This window comes from Stegostoma tigrinum, chromosome 33 (assembly GCF_030684315.1).
Source record: "Stegostoma tigrinum isolate sSteTig4 chromosome 33, sSteTig4.hap1, whole genome shotgun sequence".
Lineage (NCBI taxonomy): Eukaryota > Metazoa > Chordata > Chondrichthyes > Orectolobiformes > Stegostomatidae > Stegostoma > Stegostoma tigrinum.
Genome location: NC_081386.1, coordinates 16919349 through 16935989, shown reverse-complemented (window position 1 = coordinate 16935989; position 16641 = coordinate 16919349). Strand labels below are relative to the sequence as shown.

Genomic DNA, 16641 nt, shown 5'->3' with positions numbered 1-16641 from the left:
TTGCAGGAACAGCAACTCATGTTCCGCTTGGGAACCCTGCAGCCCAATGGTATCAATGTGGATTTCACAAGCTTCAAAATCTCCCCTCCCCCCACTGCATCCCAAAACCAGCTCAGCTATCCCCGCCTCCCTAACCTGTTCTTGCTCTCATCTACCCCTTCCTCCCGCCTCAAGCTGCACCCTCACTTCCTACCCACTAACCTCATCCCGCCCCCTTGACCTGCCCGTCCTCCCTAGACTGATCTATCCCCTCCCTATCTCCCCACCTACACTCACCTAATCTGGTTCCATCCCCGCTTCTTTAACTTGTCTGCCTCCTCTCCACCTATCTTCTCCTCTATCCATGTTTGATCCGCCCCCCCCTCCCTATTTATTTCAGAGCCCTCTCCCCCTCCCCCATTTCTGATGAAGGGTCTAGGCCTGAAACGTCAGCTTTCCTGCTCCTCTGATGCTGCTTGGCCTGCTGTGTTCATCCAGCTCTGCACCTTGTTATCTCAGATTGCCATGATCACAGTGTTCAAATGGATTCTTCATGAAGCAGCAGAGTAGAAAACCAGTAATCAGAGATAATGGGAACTGCAGATATTGGATACATATTTGCTGCAAGTAGGTTGTTCAACATGTGAGGAACCCATGGAATTACTTACAGTTAACTGAGACCAGACTGTTCTATTTGCCATTGAAGAATGGCAAGAGACATGCGATGGGCTTATGTTCTCCATGTTTCACACCTCACGATGAAGCATTCTTTCTGGTCTTTTATCCCAAGATAAGCAAGTCTAACCTTTAGAAGATAGCAAAGTTCTGATGCCATTTGGACATCAGATTTTTTAAAAATGGAAGACATTAAATTAATGCTGTGCAGGAAATAGGAGAATAAGTCATTGTGAATCTAACATAATGGTTGATGCTCTCCTGCTTCTGAAAGATTTCAAGAATGTCCTTTTAAAAGTCTGAAATCAAAAGAGGAGAAAGCTGTTTCCTGTCTCAAGCGCTTAAATGCCAGAACTCAGCGCTTTTTTTTTGGGGTTATTTCATCCATAAGTGTCAATTAAAAGTGGAATCAGCCCACAGTAATTTCCCCAAAGCATTCTTCTGAAGTTTTACATAGTCAGTAATGATTTCCCATGATAATTTTTTTTAAGTATAAGGAATGACGAACATTTTCAAACATCCTTTTGACCAAAGCTCACACGGCACTGATCATACCACGTTGCGATTACAAAATTAAGGAATTTCTTTCAAGCCATAAAGCGACAGGAAGCAAACAACAACTTTGAGCCTTGACAAATCTTCAGAGAAAAAACTATAGTACTCCCATTTCTAGGGTCTTATTAATCAGGAAGTTGCACGCTTTCAGATTCCAGTAAACTCCTCAGTGTCTGATAACTGATCCTGTAACTCTCCAGATTCTGCCTAAGATACAAAATATTTTATACTCATCCCCACAAATTCTCTTTCACATCTTTAACCTGATTATTGATCAATCATAATTTATTTGCAAAATTACTTTTCTCTCTCAGAAAGATGCATTGAGTTTTGTTATGTACAGCTGACTATTGAATTTGGAAGTTAGGGAACTGCTCATTTAAAAGGTGGGAAACTTTCATCATTTGTTTAGGTTTAATAGAGCACTTGAGTGAAGTAAAAGTTTTCAGATGCTCCTGCGCTTTGTGGCAGAAATGATTTATGTATTTCTTAAGAATGGTAAAATAAATGTAAATTGTTTCCTTCCTGTTTTCAAATCAAGGGGCAGATCCATGACTTAAAAGGGACCGTTTAAAGACCAGAAAGAATATCATGTGTCGCACTTTTCACAACATTGTGAAGCACACTTCATAGACAATTAAGTGCTTGTTCAAAGTGTGGTCACTGTTGTAATGCAGAAGTCTCAGTGCAGTTGATGCACAGCAAGATCCCAGAAACATCAATTCATGCATTATCAAGCAGTAATGACAGGATCCGGCAAATTGGCCAACTGGCCTCATTTGATTATTAGTGTCAAGTTTCAGGAGTCAACCATTTTCCCTTGTGTGGCTTGGCAATTTATGGGCAGAAGCCCTGGTCACCTCTACATGGGCCTTTATCAATAGGCACAGTTCTGTCGCAGAATATACAGGCTGACCGTGTTGAATACTGAGAGCCCCTTTTTAAAATGTAGTTTGAATTGGTACCATGAACATAGCTCCCACACATTTGAAGGCCCTGATCTTTTACAATCACATGAAAGGGCTGACAATGCAGCATTCCCTCAGTGCTGAAAGGAAATGCCAGATTACGAACTCAATTCTGAAATCTCTGGAGTGAAGGCTTAAGCCCACGATTGTCTTTTGGAGGTCAGAGTGAGATTGAGCCAAGGATGACGCCTCACAATATTCCAGTGATCAGGAGACAGTGAGTAATGGTGGTACAGCATGATCTGTGTTGGATCACAGCTACAGAAAAGGCAGTGAGTGTTCTTGGAAACATTGCCTTTCGGTATTTCCGTGTCATGTGTTGTTATGTTCTTTATGTTTTATACTGCCAGTAACCAAAAAAGCCATGTGTGTTGATGTCTTTTCTGCATTTTCTTTTATATATATCTGCACTGGCTAAATTCTTTTGCCCGGATTGTAGAGGCCGTATTAGGCATTACAGCTGGGATATACGGACATTCGAGTTGTGCCATTTGGTGGATTCTGTCTGTCTGTCCTCCTCTGGCTGACAAAACCTAATGTTATTCTGCAGTTCAGCTGGTAAAGAAATCTGCTCCTAACCTGACTGAATGTGAAAAGACTGTTTGAAGCATGCTATTACTTTCATATCAGTAGCTAGCTGGACACAGGAGAAGCATCAAAGTAAATAGAAGTAAAACTAGAACCAAATCCCACCCGCCCAATTTTCTGAGTTAACAGCTGCATTAACTACAAACCCCATCATTCACTCGGCAGGGTTTCTGATTTGCCACTAGTGTGCTTGCCTTCATCCATTGATTTATTTTAAATAGTAAAAGCATTAAAGACTTTGAGTGCTCACAGAGTAAAGACTTGTGAATGTGCTGCTGTTACAATGTGTATGATATTCACCCTCTCACATGCCTATCACTCTCCTGATATGTTACAATTACACAGTCGTATGTTAACAGCTGCTTCTAAAACATGCCCCTTGGCTATGTTACATTTACTTTTTGAATCTGTTTTAGTCCTCACTGATAGAATGTCTCTGAACAGTATCTACAAGACAGCCTTGCTCAGATCTTTGAGCTATCACTTTTCCTCACTTGATCTTTAATAATTCTAAATCTCAGAACAGCCTCAGACTAAAGTTTGTATTCTGTATTTATCATTAGGTTGGAAAATTAATCCAGGAAGCAGCTGGGAAGAGTAATCTGAAGAGAGTAACACTGGAGCTGGGAGGAAAGAGTCCGAACATTATTTTTGCAGATGCTGATTGTAGGTTTAACTTAAAATCATAGCTATTGTACAGAGGAAGAACACACACATCTGCAGTATGAAAATGCTCACACATGCAACTGGATACAAACAAACAAACACACACGAGACAGAGCTCCCAATTCTGAGTGTGTACAATTGATGTCAGTGATTGCCCAGCCTCCAAATAACCCATCCATTTACTCAATGGAAAGAAAAGAATGGTGTTTAATGAGTGGCTAATCCACTAATGCTTTTTTTATACCGCTATGAAATTGGATGTGCCACCGGCTGAGAGTAACATAGTCGCTTGCGTGATATTTTGCTGCTGTTAGGTGTTTACTAAATGAGATTTGAGTGTTGTATTTGCTTAAACTGCATGTGATTACAAAAGGCACAGTGACCAATGACACCACCCACCCTCATCCACTCAAACCATTGCCTGTTACCTTCCAGAGTATATTTGCTGGTGAGTCTGGTATGAGAGGAATAAACACAAAAGCAACCGTTTTGTTTTAATCCATTCAAGACACTTGTGTGTCACTCAGATACCCTTGAGATTGAGAATTTGTAAGGCGAGAATTTCATTATCTCTTTTTAAAAGTCATTTGAATCTGATTTGGCTCTGAAGATTTTCCTTTTATACTTTGAAGATTATAATGTATAGTAGTACTTCGATATCAACCTACATAACTGCAGAGCCACAGCTGTTAATGCTGTATATAAAACACTCCACTGTGTTTAAGCATGTTTTTTTTCAGCTTTTTATAATATTTAGATAAGAAAGCTGCAGTTCCTCATTTTCTGTAAATATTTGGTGGGAACCTTATGGTACTTCAAAATGTATTGCCCAGGATGATACTAGGACTTCCTGACGCACTAAAGGCAATAACTAACCTCTCTTATGCTGTGTTGTTGGCTTATGCTTGCAGTGGACTATGCTGTGGAACAGGCTCATCAGGGAGTTTTCTTCAACCAAGGCCAGTGCTGCACAGCAGGATCACGGATCTATGTAGAAGAGCCAATCTATGATGAGTTTGTCAGAAAGAGTACAGAACGTGCACAGAGGAGAACAGTAGGAAACCCTTTTGATCCTGCCACTGAGCAGGGCCCACAAGTAAGATTTTTTTAAGCAAAACAAATTTAAAAATGGCTCAAAAAATGGCTAAGTCAACATTTGTTAATTTTTTATTATTGATAAATTTTTAATATATGTTTTATCTTAGTTTCTTAGAAATTGTGCCCTGTGCATTGGAGCCAATCAAGAAACACTAAAACAAACACAATAAGCAATGGAAAGATACAACATTTCAGTTTAATTTCAGTAAAGTGTGGTAGTATCAGTGTCTAATTCGACTGAGTTTGATATGATATAAGTTTGCTCATTGTTGGGTATAAGACTGGTGTTGTTTGATTAATTATAAGGCTGGGTTACATTGTAGCACTTTTAAAAATTATTTCATGGGACATGAGTATTGCTGACAAGGCCAGTATTTGTTACCCACCTCCATTTCCTCTTGAGGTGCTGGTAATGGTGATGGTGATTGTGACGATGGTGGTAAGGTGCTTTCTTGAACCACTACAGTCCACCCACAGTGAGTTTCAGGTATTGGATCTGATGACTACCCAGTAATTTATACAATTGGGTATTTTACAGTATGATATAACATTTCTTTTTTAGCAATATAGATTACAAGATTGCATTTGCTGTGGCACAGAGCTACCGACTATGCTCATTGATTTGTTGTGCTCAGGCCCTGCCATAATGGATTTCATTTATCTTCAGATTGACAAACTGCAATGTGATAAAGTCCTTGAACTTGTACTAAGTGGTATTGCTGAAGGAGCAAAGCTTGAATGTGGTGGCAAATCACTGGGAAAGAAAGGATTCTTTATTGAACCCACTGTATTTTCAAATGTCACAGATGACATGAGGATAGCGAAGGAAGAGGTACTGGACTCAATTCTAAATACTTCCAGTATGAAGTATATAGATTATATCATTCAAAAGCGCACTTTGAAATGCTATTTTACTATTAACTGGTATTTTGATTCAGAGTACCTTCATTTACTTGTTTCAGATTTTTGGCCCAGTTCAACCAATCATCAAGTTTAAAACTATGGAAGAGGTTGTGGAAAGGGCCAATAAGTCTCAGTTTGGTCTAGTGGCTGCAGTGTTCACCAAGGATATTGATAAAGCATTAACAGTTTCTGCAGCTATGCAGGCTGGGACAGTCTGGTAAGGAACCACAATGATGTGATGTTGACGCAACCCTCCCTTGAATTCCAAAACATTTCTGACTTCGTTTTAGTGGGAAAAGGTCATTGATCAAAGGTCAGATCAACAGAATACCATAAAGGCAAATTTCTCGGTAATTTAATTTGGAGGCTGTATAAGGCAGATAGTGTCAGACACGGAACTGATCAAGTCAGATGAAAGTGGGTAAATTTTGCAGGACTATGCTCATAGACTAGAGCCACTGTTGCAGGAGTGTGGATTGTAAAACCACTCACTGACCTGTACCCCTATTGAGCAACAGTTCTACGTTGGGAATCTTAAAAAATGTATCCCTCTCACACTTTCACATATGGTCATATATTTTGACATTACTATAAATGTCAACAGACATAATCAATGAAACAAAGCCACATCTACAATATTAGTGCTACCAATGTATAGTAACCATTTTGTATAGTACAGAAACAGACCATTCAGCCCATCATGCCTGTTCTGACTCTTTCAGAGGTCTATCAAATTAATCCAACACTCCTGCTCTTTTCCCATAGCCCTGCAAACATTGGCCATTCAACAACACATCAAAGTGCCCTTTTGTAAGTTACTATTGAGTTTGCACCTATCACACTTTCAGGCAACGCATTCTACATCATAAAAATTCAATGCATAAAATTCTTCACATTTCCTTCCAGATTTTCACAGATTATCTCAATTTTGGGTTTTCTGGTTATAAAACTATTTCCAGTGGAAACAGTTTCTCGCCATCTACTCTGTCTAAAACCTTCATAATTTTCGACACCTCCATTAAATCTCCCCTTAGCTATGTGCAATCCAAGGAGAGCAATCTAAGCTTCTCTTGTTGCCCCATATAACTGATGTCTTTCATCACTGTTACCATTCTAATAAATTTCCTCTATATTTTTTCAAGGTCTTGACATCCTCTGAAAGTATGGTGCCCACAAGTGGACACAAGCCTCTATGTGAGGCTGAAACATTGATTTCTGAAGCTTTACCGTAACCTCCTTGCTTCTGTACTCAGTTCCTCTGTTTATAAAGGCAAGAATCCTGATTGCTTTTGTTATTAAGCAGTTTACTTGACATCTGCTTTCACATTTAAAGATACAATATTGTGAAGTCCCCAGGTCTCTCTGTTCCTGCATACTCTTTAAAATTGTACCTTTTAATTTATATTCGATCGACTCACTCTTCTTTCCAAGATGCATCAATTCACACTCCTCTGCAGTAAATTTAATCTGCCTTGTGCCTGCCCATTTGAACAGTCTATCTATGTCTTCCTGACGTCTGCTACTAGCTTCCTATGACAGGTTTATCCAGAAATATATCTAGTTATCAACTGAAAGTAAGTACGGGGAATGGATGCTGAACAATGGATTCAAGCTGCCTGATTCGGTTGCTGTGTTTCTACATCATTCACTGCTTATGCAGTTTGCCAGCCCTTCTCACTCTCCAGGCTGTTGCTGGCACAAAGCTTTGCACAGCCTCTTGCCTCAGATGGTTTCCAGCCTGCTTCACAGTGATTGTTTTAGTGAGCTCATTCTATTATTACAGACAACTTTCTGGAAGGAGAGAATGTTTATTGAAACAAAACATATCAAAAGTCAGACACTCATCCCTGAGGAATATTGAACATGGATTCTATCTGTTTTTTCATTCAGGATCAGCAATTTCTGAGATATGGAATATAAAAAATAAAAATGTTCTCTCATGAGTCGGAGCAACAATAGAGATTTCTTTTCACAATTAGCTTTATTTATGCTTTTTCACGTTTTTCTTTTCCTCTGTGTTGCTGAAATATGATGACTTTAATGTATTTTGGGCTTTGTCTGAAATGAAATCTGTATTGGGGGTTGGGCATGCTAACCAGAAACTAAATGCAATATTTTGGGTAGTGCAGACTCCAATCTTCTGAGTCCCTTTTTCTCAGTTAGGTCACTGATAAGGAATTACAATTGATTTCAGTGTCTTTCCAAAGAAGAGGGAGAGTCTTTCAAAATTCCCACTTTTGAGTTTTCTCCATTAACGAAAGGTGACCATAATGTTGGGCAGAGCCTGTGATGTTCCACATCTTCTTTGGAATGGGCTGAACAGTGTTAGGCTTCCCCAACATTGAGAAAGGGATCTCTGTGGAGCCTCCTCCTCCAGTGAGTTGTTTAATTGGCCACCACCATTCACAATTGAATGTACAGCTTTGACCTGATGTTGTGGAATCATTTAGTCCTGTCCAATAGTTGCTCTTTCTGCCATTTGGCATGCAATGAGTCCTGTTTTGTTGTTGCACACCATTGACTTCTCATTTTTAGGTATGCCTTGTGCTGCTCCTGGCATGCCCCCCTGCACTCCCCATTGAACCAAGGTTGATCCTCTGGCTTGATGATGATTGTAGATGGGCAATATGCCAGGCCATGAGGTTGCAGATTCTGCTGCTGATGCTGGTCACAGACTCTCATGGTTGCCCAGTCTTGAACTGCTTGATCAAATTCCAACCCATTTAGCACAGTAATTTTGCCACACAACACAATGTTCTCACAGTGAAGATGGGACTTATTCTCCTCAAGGATTGTGCCACTGTTCATCATGGACATTGAACCACCGACCCAGAGTACATTTAAATGCTCATGCCATACTCAGTTCTTCCTCCAAGTGTTGTTCAACAAGGCAGGGTACTTATCCATTGGCCAAGTGGGAGGGAGCAGAGAGCAGTGATCAGCAGGAGATTTCTTTGCCCATGTTCAACCTGGTGCCACAAGACTTCATGGGATTCTGAGTGAACTCCCTACCAACTGTATACTACAGAGCCACCACCACTGCAGAGTCTGTCCTAGTAATAGGACAAAATATATTCAAGGATGGTGATGGTAAAATACTGAGGATGATGTATTTCAGACCGTCCTGGGGCACTGGACTTTTCACCCTGTGTACAGCTGCAAACTATGAATAATGAAGTCCAAAATACCATCCTGCTTCCTACAATTGCCCAAAAGGAATGATTATTCGAAAGTTACTATGGGAGTCTGCTGATAATGTGTGACCTCATTAAGGAGGTGAAGCAGGAAAGTTTGATGGAAAATGTTGTTGACTGGTACATACATGACAGAGCTTAGACTGTTCCTTACCCAAACCCAAGAGGGTGGAAGTTGGAGAAGTGGAAACTGTAAGCAGCCCCATAAATGTGAGGCTGTCTAAAACAGCTGCCAGCATCTTAACTTGCAGGAAGTCCCACTCCACTAGGGACCTACACTGGCTCCGGGTCAAATAATGTACATAGAACATAGAACATTACAGCACTGTACAGGCCCTTCGGCCCCCGATGTTGTGCCGACCTGTCATACCAATCTCAAGCCCATCTAACCTACACTATTCCATGTACGTCCATATGCTTATCCAATGACGACTTAAATGTACCTTAAGTTGGCGAATCTACTACCATTGCAGGCAAAGCGTTCCATTCCCTTACTACTCTCTGAGTAAAGAAACTACCTCTGACATCTGTCCTATATCTTTCACCCCTCAATTTAAAGCTATGCCCCCTCGTGCTTGCCGTCACCATCCTAGGAAAAAGGCTCTCCTTATTCACCCAATCTAACCCTCTGATTATTTTATATGTTTCAATTAAGTCACCTCTCAACCTTCTTCTCTCTAATGAAAACAGCCTCAAGTCCTTCAGCCTTTCCTCATAAGACCTTCCCTCCATACCAGGCAACATCCTAGTAAATCTCCTCTGCACCCTTTCCAAAGCTTCCACATCCTTCTCATAATGCGGTGACCAGAACTGTACACAATACTCCAAGTGCGGCTGCACCAGAGTTTTGTACAGCTTCACCATAACCTCTTGGTTCCGGAACTCGATCCCTCTATTAATAAAAGCTAAAACACTGTATGCCTTCTTAACAGCCCTGTCAACCTGGGTGGCAACTTTCAAGGGTCTGACTTTAAACATTTAAGTCTTGTTTTTCAATCACTATGTAGTTTTGACCCTCCCTGTCTCTATAATCTCCTCCTGCCCCTTGAGATAAAACAAAAATCAGCATGAGATCTGAAACAAAAACAGAAATTGCTAGAGAAACTCAGCATGCCTGGCAGCATCTATGGAGTGAAAGCAGAATTCAGTGTCTCTTCATCAGAAACCTCCATGATATCTGCATCCATCTAATTTCTGGCCTCTTCCTAATATTAATTGCTCCACTATTAGTCACCATGTCTTCTGTTACACTGGCCCTAATTTCTGGAATTCCCTTCCTACACCTTTTCTCCTTTAAAACATTTCTCCCTTGAAGTTTCCTTAAAATATATATCTTTATCCAAGCCTTTGGTTGTCTGATCTGATATCTCCTTAGCCAGCTTGATGTCATTCTATTTTATAATGGTCCTATGAAGTACTTTGGTCAAAGGCACTATATAACTATAGTTAATTGTTTTTGTGCACTGTGGCTGTTTGAGATGAAGTGTTAAAAAATTGGAGTCAATTTGAACCTAATTGGAGTTCAAAATGTAATGTCAGGACTGCAATTAATTGTACAAGCAAGTGTTTTAACATTCACAGAGAAACAGATTGCCTCACTCACCCCCATAGAGGCAAAGAACATTCTAACCAGTTAGGAGACTGACGGTTTTAAAAATCAATCATTTGAAAAACAACTCAGATTGGACTCAGGGATACCTTTTCCCTAACGTACATTTGTGCCTATTTTTCAGATGGTGTCATGTGCTGTTCATTGGTGCAATCATTGTACTTGGATCTGAATTAAGTCAGGTGTCAGTTTAATTGTGATTTCAACGTGTCCAAGTGATATGACAATGGATTTTAATGCACTTGATGTATTCACATCACAAAGAGAAATCTACAGAAAACATTTCCTTAAAAATTGGCCACATGCTAAAATACTTTGAAACAGTTCCCCTTGTATATGTATGCATTTTATCTGCATGAAGTTATTCTAGAGATGTAGTTAATTGGGCTGATAACATCAACCCTCAAACTTGCTGAAAGTATGCTCCAAATTGACTCGTATTTTTGAAATCCTGGCTTTATACCAAGGAATTCCAAGCAGCAGCAATTACTCCAAGAGCTGAATCATTTGCACAAATGTAATTACTGAAACAGGACAACTGTTCAGAAAGATAGTGGAGGATGAGTGGAATGTGACATAGTTGAATCTTTGAGTTGTTATCCATTCTCAGGTATTTCAATTCTGTCTGATCTTTTAAGGTTGTGTTTCCTCTTTCTCATCTGATGAATTTTGTTCATCTGTCACAATTCATTGTCATATGTTGTACATCATATTTAAAGTCTCTTGTGAATCCAATTAAAAATCATCCTTCTGCTTGTTTTCCTGCATTCGTCTTTCAGACTTTGGACTTGAGTGGATTTCTTTTAACAATAATTTAATTCAAATTAAATTCATTGTTCTCTTGTTGCAGGATTAATTGTTACAATGCCTTAAATGTCCAAAGTCCCTTTGGAGGATTTAAAATGTCTGGCATTGGAAGAGAAATGTAAGTAGTTTTATAGACTCGGGTTTCAGAACACTGTGTATCTCACCAAACTTAAGAGCGCTGTTTTATGTCCACAAACACATCTGTTAAACTTAAAAAATTAAACACGGGGAAAGTAAAAAAACGAACTCCCTGAATTTACAAAGTGTTTTTTAAAAACTATTTTATGATTTCAGTGACAAAGTATTATTTCAGACAACTGTACAACGTGAATGTGCTATTTATCTCTTTCTCTTTGTCTTTCTAGGGGAGAATATGGTTTAAGGGAATACACGGAAATCAAAACTGTGACTGTCAGAATTCAACAGAAGAATTCTTAAGGTTGTTGGTGGGGGTGATGCTTTGTATATGGACACAGTGAATCCATTCTGTTGTCAACAGGACAAACATGCACAACGCTGGTTGTGCAGCATACGGTTGAAGCTTTATCCTATCAAAAGTAACAAAAAATACTAGTGAATGTATATGTACCACAAATACTGTGTATTTGAGGAAAATACAATAATCTCAGCAGATTCCCCGAGTGCATTCATTATACATGCCCCTCAAAATTATTTCTAGCCTTATGGAATCTGTCCACTGTGGCTATTTAATAGACCGGAAAACTTTCCAATGTCACTGGAACCAATAGCCTTGTTCTACTGCTGTTAACACTTTGAGAAGCTCCACAGAAACTACAGGGCCCTGGTTAAAAATCAGTGTGCTATGGGGTAGCTAAGGTAAGTGAAGGAGGAATAAATTGTAGGGTGAGGTCAGCCTGATATTTGCAACCCTCCAGTGATGCAGTGTAAACATCAGTCCTGACTCACTCATCCTCTTAGATGGGAAAGACACAATTAGGCAAGCGAATCCCATGATCCAGAGTGTTTTCATATTTTTGGTGTTTGGGGAAGGGGGAGATGGGGGTATGGTGGGGTGGCTCTGTGGGTTACCCAAATATAAATGCTTAGGTATTTACTCTAAGTTCTGTGGGCAGTGCTCACATAGCCATTTCCAGCAGAGAACTGAGAGTCTACCATGAGCCACAAGAATTCAACTTTTAAAATATACATCTGCACTGGAATAATTTTAACCTGCAGCTGTCAACAGGATAAAGAAGCTGTGGAGTTCCCAGCATCAACCTTACCTGGGAAGGGCAGCACAGAAATCCCAGAGTTTGTGGGGATCCATATCCATCCTGAATGCATTAGCTTTATTACTGACCCTGGGAATGCCTGTGCATCCCCCATAGGTCCTTTTTGATGTTTGAAAGGGAGGGCATGGTAGAACTGGTAGTCGGATTACCTACATTGGTAATCATGATTTAGATAGCACCTTCAGTATTTCAAGGACCGAGCCAGCCCTTCAGTCTAAGGGCCATCGCAGTGTTTATGCTTCACATGAGACTCATCCTGCCCTTCTTCCCCCAATTTTATCAACATCTCCTCCTTTCTCCCTTGTATGTTCAGCTTCCCTTTAAATACATATATATTATGTATGTACCCCACACAATGTATTTCAGCACAAGCTGCTCCCTTTGGTAGCCAGTTTCACATTCCCAGCACTGCCTGAGTCAACAAGTGACTCCTGGATTGGATCTATTCACAACTTTATGTTTACAGTGCTGATAGTGTTCCTATCTTCCCCACAAGTGGAAGCATATTCTCCGTATCTGCCCTCACATACTGTAAGGTCTCTCTCTGGTCATCCCTCAGCCTTCGTTAGTTCAGCAATAAGAACTTTGCTGTTCATTTTATTTTTCTTCATAAAAGTACCTTCACAGTTCTGGTGTCTTTCTAACAAATCAATAATAAAATATGTTTTCATTTCAGTTCTTCAGCGTAGTGCTGCTCAATAACTTTTCTCCTGCTCTGCCAAGCCAGTTGGACATCCTGGCATGAGCCAAAAACAGCGTGGGCTGCACCCATTCAAAATATACACAGGCACCTGAGCTGGGCATTTATAGCGCATTCAGGGACAGTGAGATAAAAATTCTAACCTCCCTCAATACCCAATCCCTACCTCGGACTGTCGCAGGAAATTCAGGACCAGGACCCAGTTCTGTGTTGGTTGTCAGGGGACAATATTAGTTTGTGCAGCTCTCTCCTGCTCCCTCAACATTTTATTATATTCTTCTAGCAGATGCCTGCATTATAATCAGCACCAGGTTAAAAGCAACTTAAAACTGCCAGTGATAAATCAGAAAGTGCTGGAGAAAGAAACTCAGCAGCTCTGTGGAGAGGCTAAAACATAGTTAGCATTTTGAGGCTCTGAAGAAGTCACTGAACTCAAAGTGCTAACTCTGTTTCTCTCTCCAAAGATACTGCCTAACATGCTGAATTTCTGCAACAATTTTGGTTATCACTTTGATGCTATCCAATGAAAATGACTTTCTCCAGTCATCATGTGTATCGACCTAAGAATTAAACACTGAAGGGCTTCCACCGTTGTTACTTCAAGTAAAATGTTTTTTGAGCATTGAAAAATGTCTCCTGGAATACCAACCAGAACTACATTTCTTTGTGTTTAGTACAGGAATTAGCCCACAGCAAAATCAGACCCACATCGCATGGCGCACTAATTTTAGGCAATTTATTTGGCAAATCTTTGTTCTCATTTATTTTCAAAAAACCAGCCTGGGAAATTACAATGAATGACCTCCTCACTTCACTTGGTTATAAACAGTGCTCTCCTGAATACAGCATATGACGTCTTCCTTGGCATCTCCCATGCTAAGGGAAGCCGGGTTCGATAAAGACACTGCCCTCATATATGTGCCATGTCCTCTTTCTGTGTTGTCTGGGACATTGTTCCATGTTACACCATTAATTGTTGAGTGTTATCAATATATAGGGTAGCTCTCGGGACTTGGTAATATTGGGTAGCTCAATGCCATTGAATTATGTACCTAGACATGTTACAAAGTAACACAAGTCACTTGACGTTGCATCAGACATTAGACATCATTTAATCATTTGAAATTTTGACTACTATTTAGTGGTTTCAGCACAAGTATTATCACCCTTTTTAATCATTATGATTCTTAACAACAAAAATGAAAGCACAGCAAGAGGCAATCTGCAACACATAGCAGAGAAATAAAATCTCTTCAATCAGCCAAAAAGTCTGAAAATGAGGTAATCTGTTGGCAATAATAACAAGGAATGTATGATATGAAGTGAGAGGATACCAAAGTAATTAGAAACGTATTTCAATTCTGAGTGGTTAGTCTAGGAATTGCTTTTGGTGATATTAGCAGACTAATAATTAACACAAGTAAAAGAACATAGCTCTGTCCAATATGTTAACATAGACTTAAATCCATTTAAAATAAAAAGTTAACATTCTATTAAACTAGTAGGTAGAGGAATTCCATACAAAGGCATTAAACATTCAACCGTTAATATCACAAACAGTCATTTCAAGGCTTATGTATGTTTAAAATATTTTGTTGTTACACGATAATTACCATGATAAAAGCAAATCCTTTATTACGTTTCATACTTCTCAATCAACACGTATGAAAACTGAGCATTAATTTGACAAATTTTCATGGTCCTGTTTTTTTCCAGTTTCTATAATTCAGGTCACCTATGGTTGATGTCACAAAAAGCAATAATGTATAAGTCCTTGCATTTTTATACACTGACTGCAAATTTTTTCTTGTTAACTGTATTGCAGTTTTGAAATCATGTATATACAATTATGTACTATGAAGATATAAAGATATTTTCTATACTGTTTTTCATTAAAAAAAGACACATTTGATATCGGAGTCTAAGAGTTATGTAAAACAATTTGACTAAAAATCTGCTGATGTTTTAGAACAGAGCATCAGCTGTGTCATGTTGGTTGTGACTAGATTGATATAAACAAAGTCCCTGCCTGGGAACCTATTTCCTGGCACCTGGTCAAAAACTAGTTTTCATTCTCCACACACTGCCTATTGCAGGAATACAGGACTCCCGAATGCAGTGACAGATATCTTATGCCTCCCTACTTACCTGTCTGAAACAGGACTTTATATCTGGAGCCCAATTCATCTTCCCTCCCTGACATATAGACTAAAATCAGACAAAACTGGAATGACTACACTTAGCTCTGGCAACTGTACCTGAGTACATGCCTCTCAGTATTTAGACCTGAAAACCCTACCATTCATGAAGAGTCATGAGACAGCTTATGATAAAATTACCACATTGGATCCATCCAACTAACTATTATTGAGAATTTTTATTGTAATATATAAAATTTCATTAATTGTTCAATATTTTAACTTCTATCGTACTAAAGTAAAGGTACAAATAATGCCAATGTTGACAAACTTGCATAAATATTTGGTTATAAGAATATATCCAGAAAGAGAACTGAACGTTTTGGCAATTCATTTGACAACTAATAAATGTTTGGTTTGTTACAAAGACTGTGAAAAGTCATTATTATTTTTTAGCGAGGCGTGAAGCATTTGAACTCATCCATCTGAATGAGTAGCAGATGTGGTGACGTCATAGCAATGACACTTTACATATATGTGTGCAGTTAGTTAAGCAAAGGTTTGCTTATCCTTTTCGTTCAGCCCCTTTGATTCCCTCCTCTATGGAGATGTTAAAGCTCCCACTGCAGCGTTCATTTTTTAATATATGCCTTCAAAAATTTCAGCTCCCCCAAACTGAGTAGAAATATATTCCACACATTGATCATGCTATGAAGAATTTCTTGACGTTAGTTGTGAAATTGTCTTTTGTGAGTTTCAGCCTGTAACTGCAATCAAAATCTAGTGCAATGTCTGAGTTTACTTTTCCCATTTTTTTAAACCAGCAGACCTTTACAAGGATACCTCCCAACACCATCTATGTTTGGATGAAAACTTCAGGTTGTTCCAATTTCTCCTTTTAACCCAAATGTCAAAAAGTGAGGAACATCCCATGTCTTTTTAATTTGCTCTGCCTTTAGCATTTAAATGTCTCCCTTGTTTCTAGGCAATCAAACCTGGGTACACTATTCAAAGAGGAATCAGATTAGTACATTGTAAAGTTTGGTTCCTATCACCTCTGAGTTGTAGTTAACTGTGCTGTCTATGTAGTTAATCATTTACATTGATTTCATTGACTGATGCTTTAAATTAGTTGGACTTGTTAGTTTCCTACCTTCATCTTTAATCATTTCATTCAGTTGTAGATTATCTATGTCACCTATTTTCCCTTCCTATGTGCAACATTTGTCTCATTTATTTTCATCATTCATTGTTCTTCCTTCTTACTTGTCTGTCCAACTTATTCTGTAGTTTCTGAACTGCTTCACTATCTGGTTTCATGTCATCTTGACCACTTTCTTTTGAAGTTCTGAACGCTGCGAACTTACAAATTGAAGAAGTTAGTGTTCCCAGCTCCAATCCCTGAGGTAACCCATTGCCTAAAATCTGAGTGCTGGGAATTGGATGAGGAAAGCCCACAAATCGAGGGACTGGGATTGCAGCATAAAACTGGAGTAAACAGATTGTGG

General features: G+C 39.2%; 1 protein-coding gene across 2 annotated transcripts in view; it reads left to right on the top strand.

The window, feature by feature from the left end:
* aldh1a2 (aldehyde dehydrogenase 1 family, member A2) overlaps positions 1-14907 on the top strand; it is a 79172-nt gene extending 64265 nt beyond the window's left edge. For both annotated transcript variants that reach the window (XM_048562907.2, XM_048562906.2), the window contains exons 8-13: positions 3329-3431; positions 4343-4527; positions 5197-5361; positions 5492-5649; positions 11086-11160; positions 11408-14907. In XM_048562907.2, coding sequence (XP_048418864.1) covers positions 3329-3431; positions 4343-4527; positions 5197-5361; positions 5492-5649; positions 11086-11160; positions 11408-11480 — 759 coding nt within the window. In that variant the 3' untranslated portion in view covers positions 11481-14907. The remainder of the gene's footprint in view (positions 1-3328; positions 3432-4342; positions 4528-5196; positions 5362-5491; positions 5650-11085; positions 11161-11407) is intronic.
* Positions 14908-16641: the final 1734 nt, after the last annotated feature.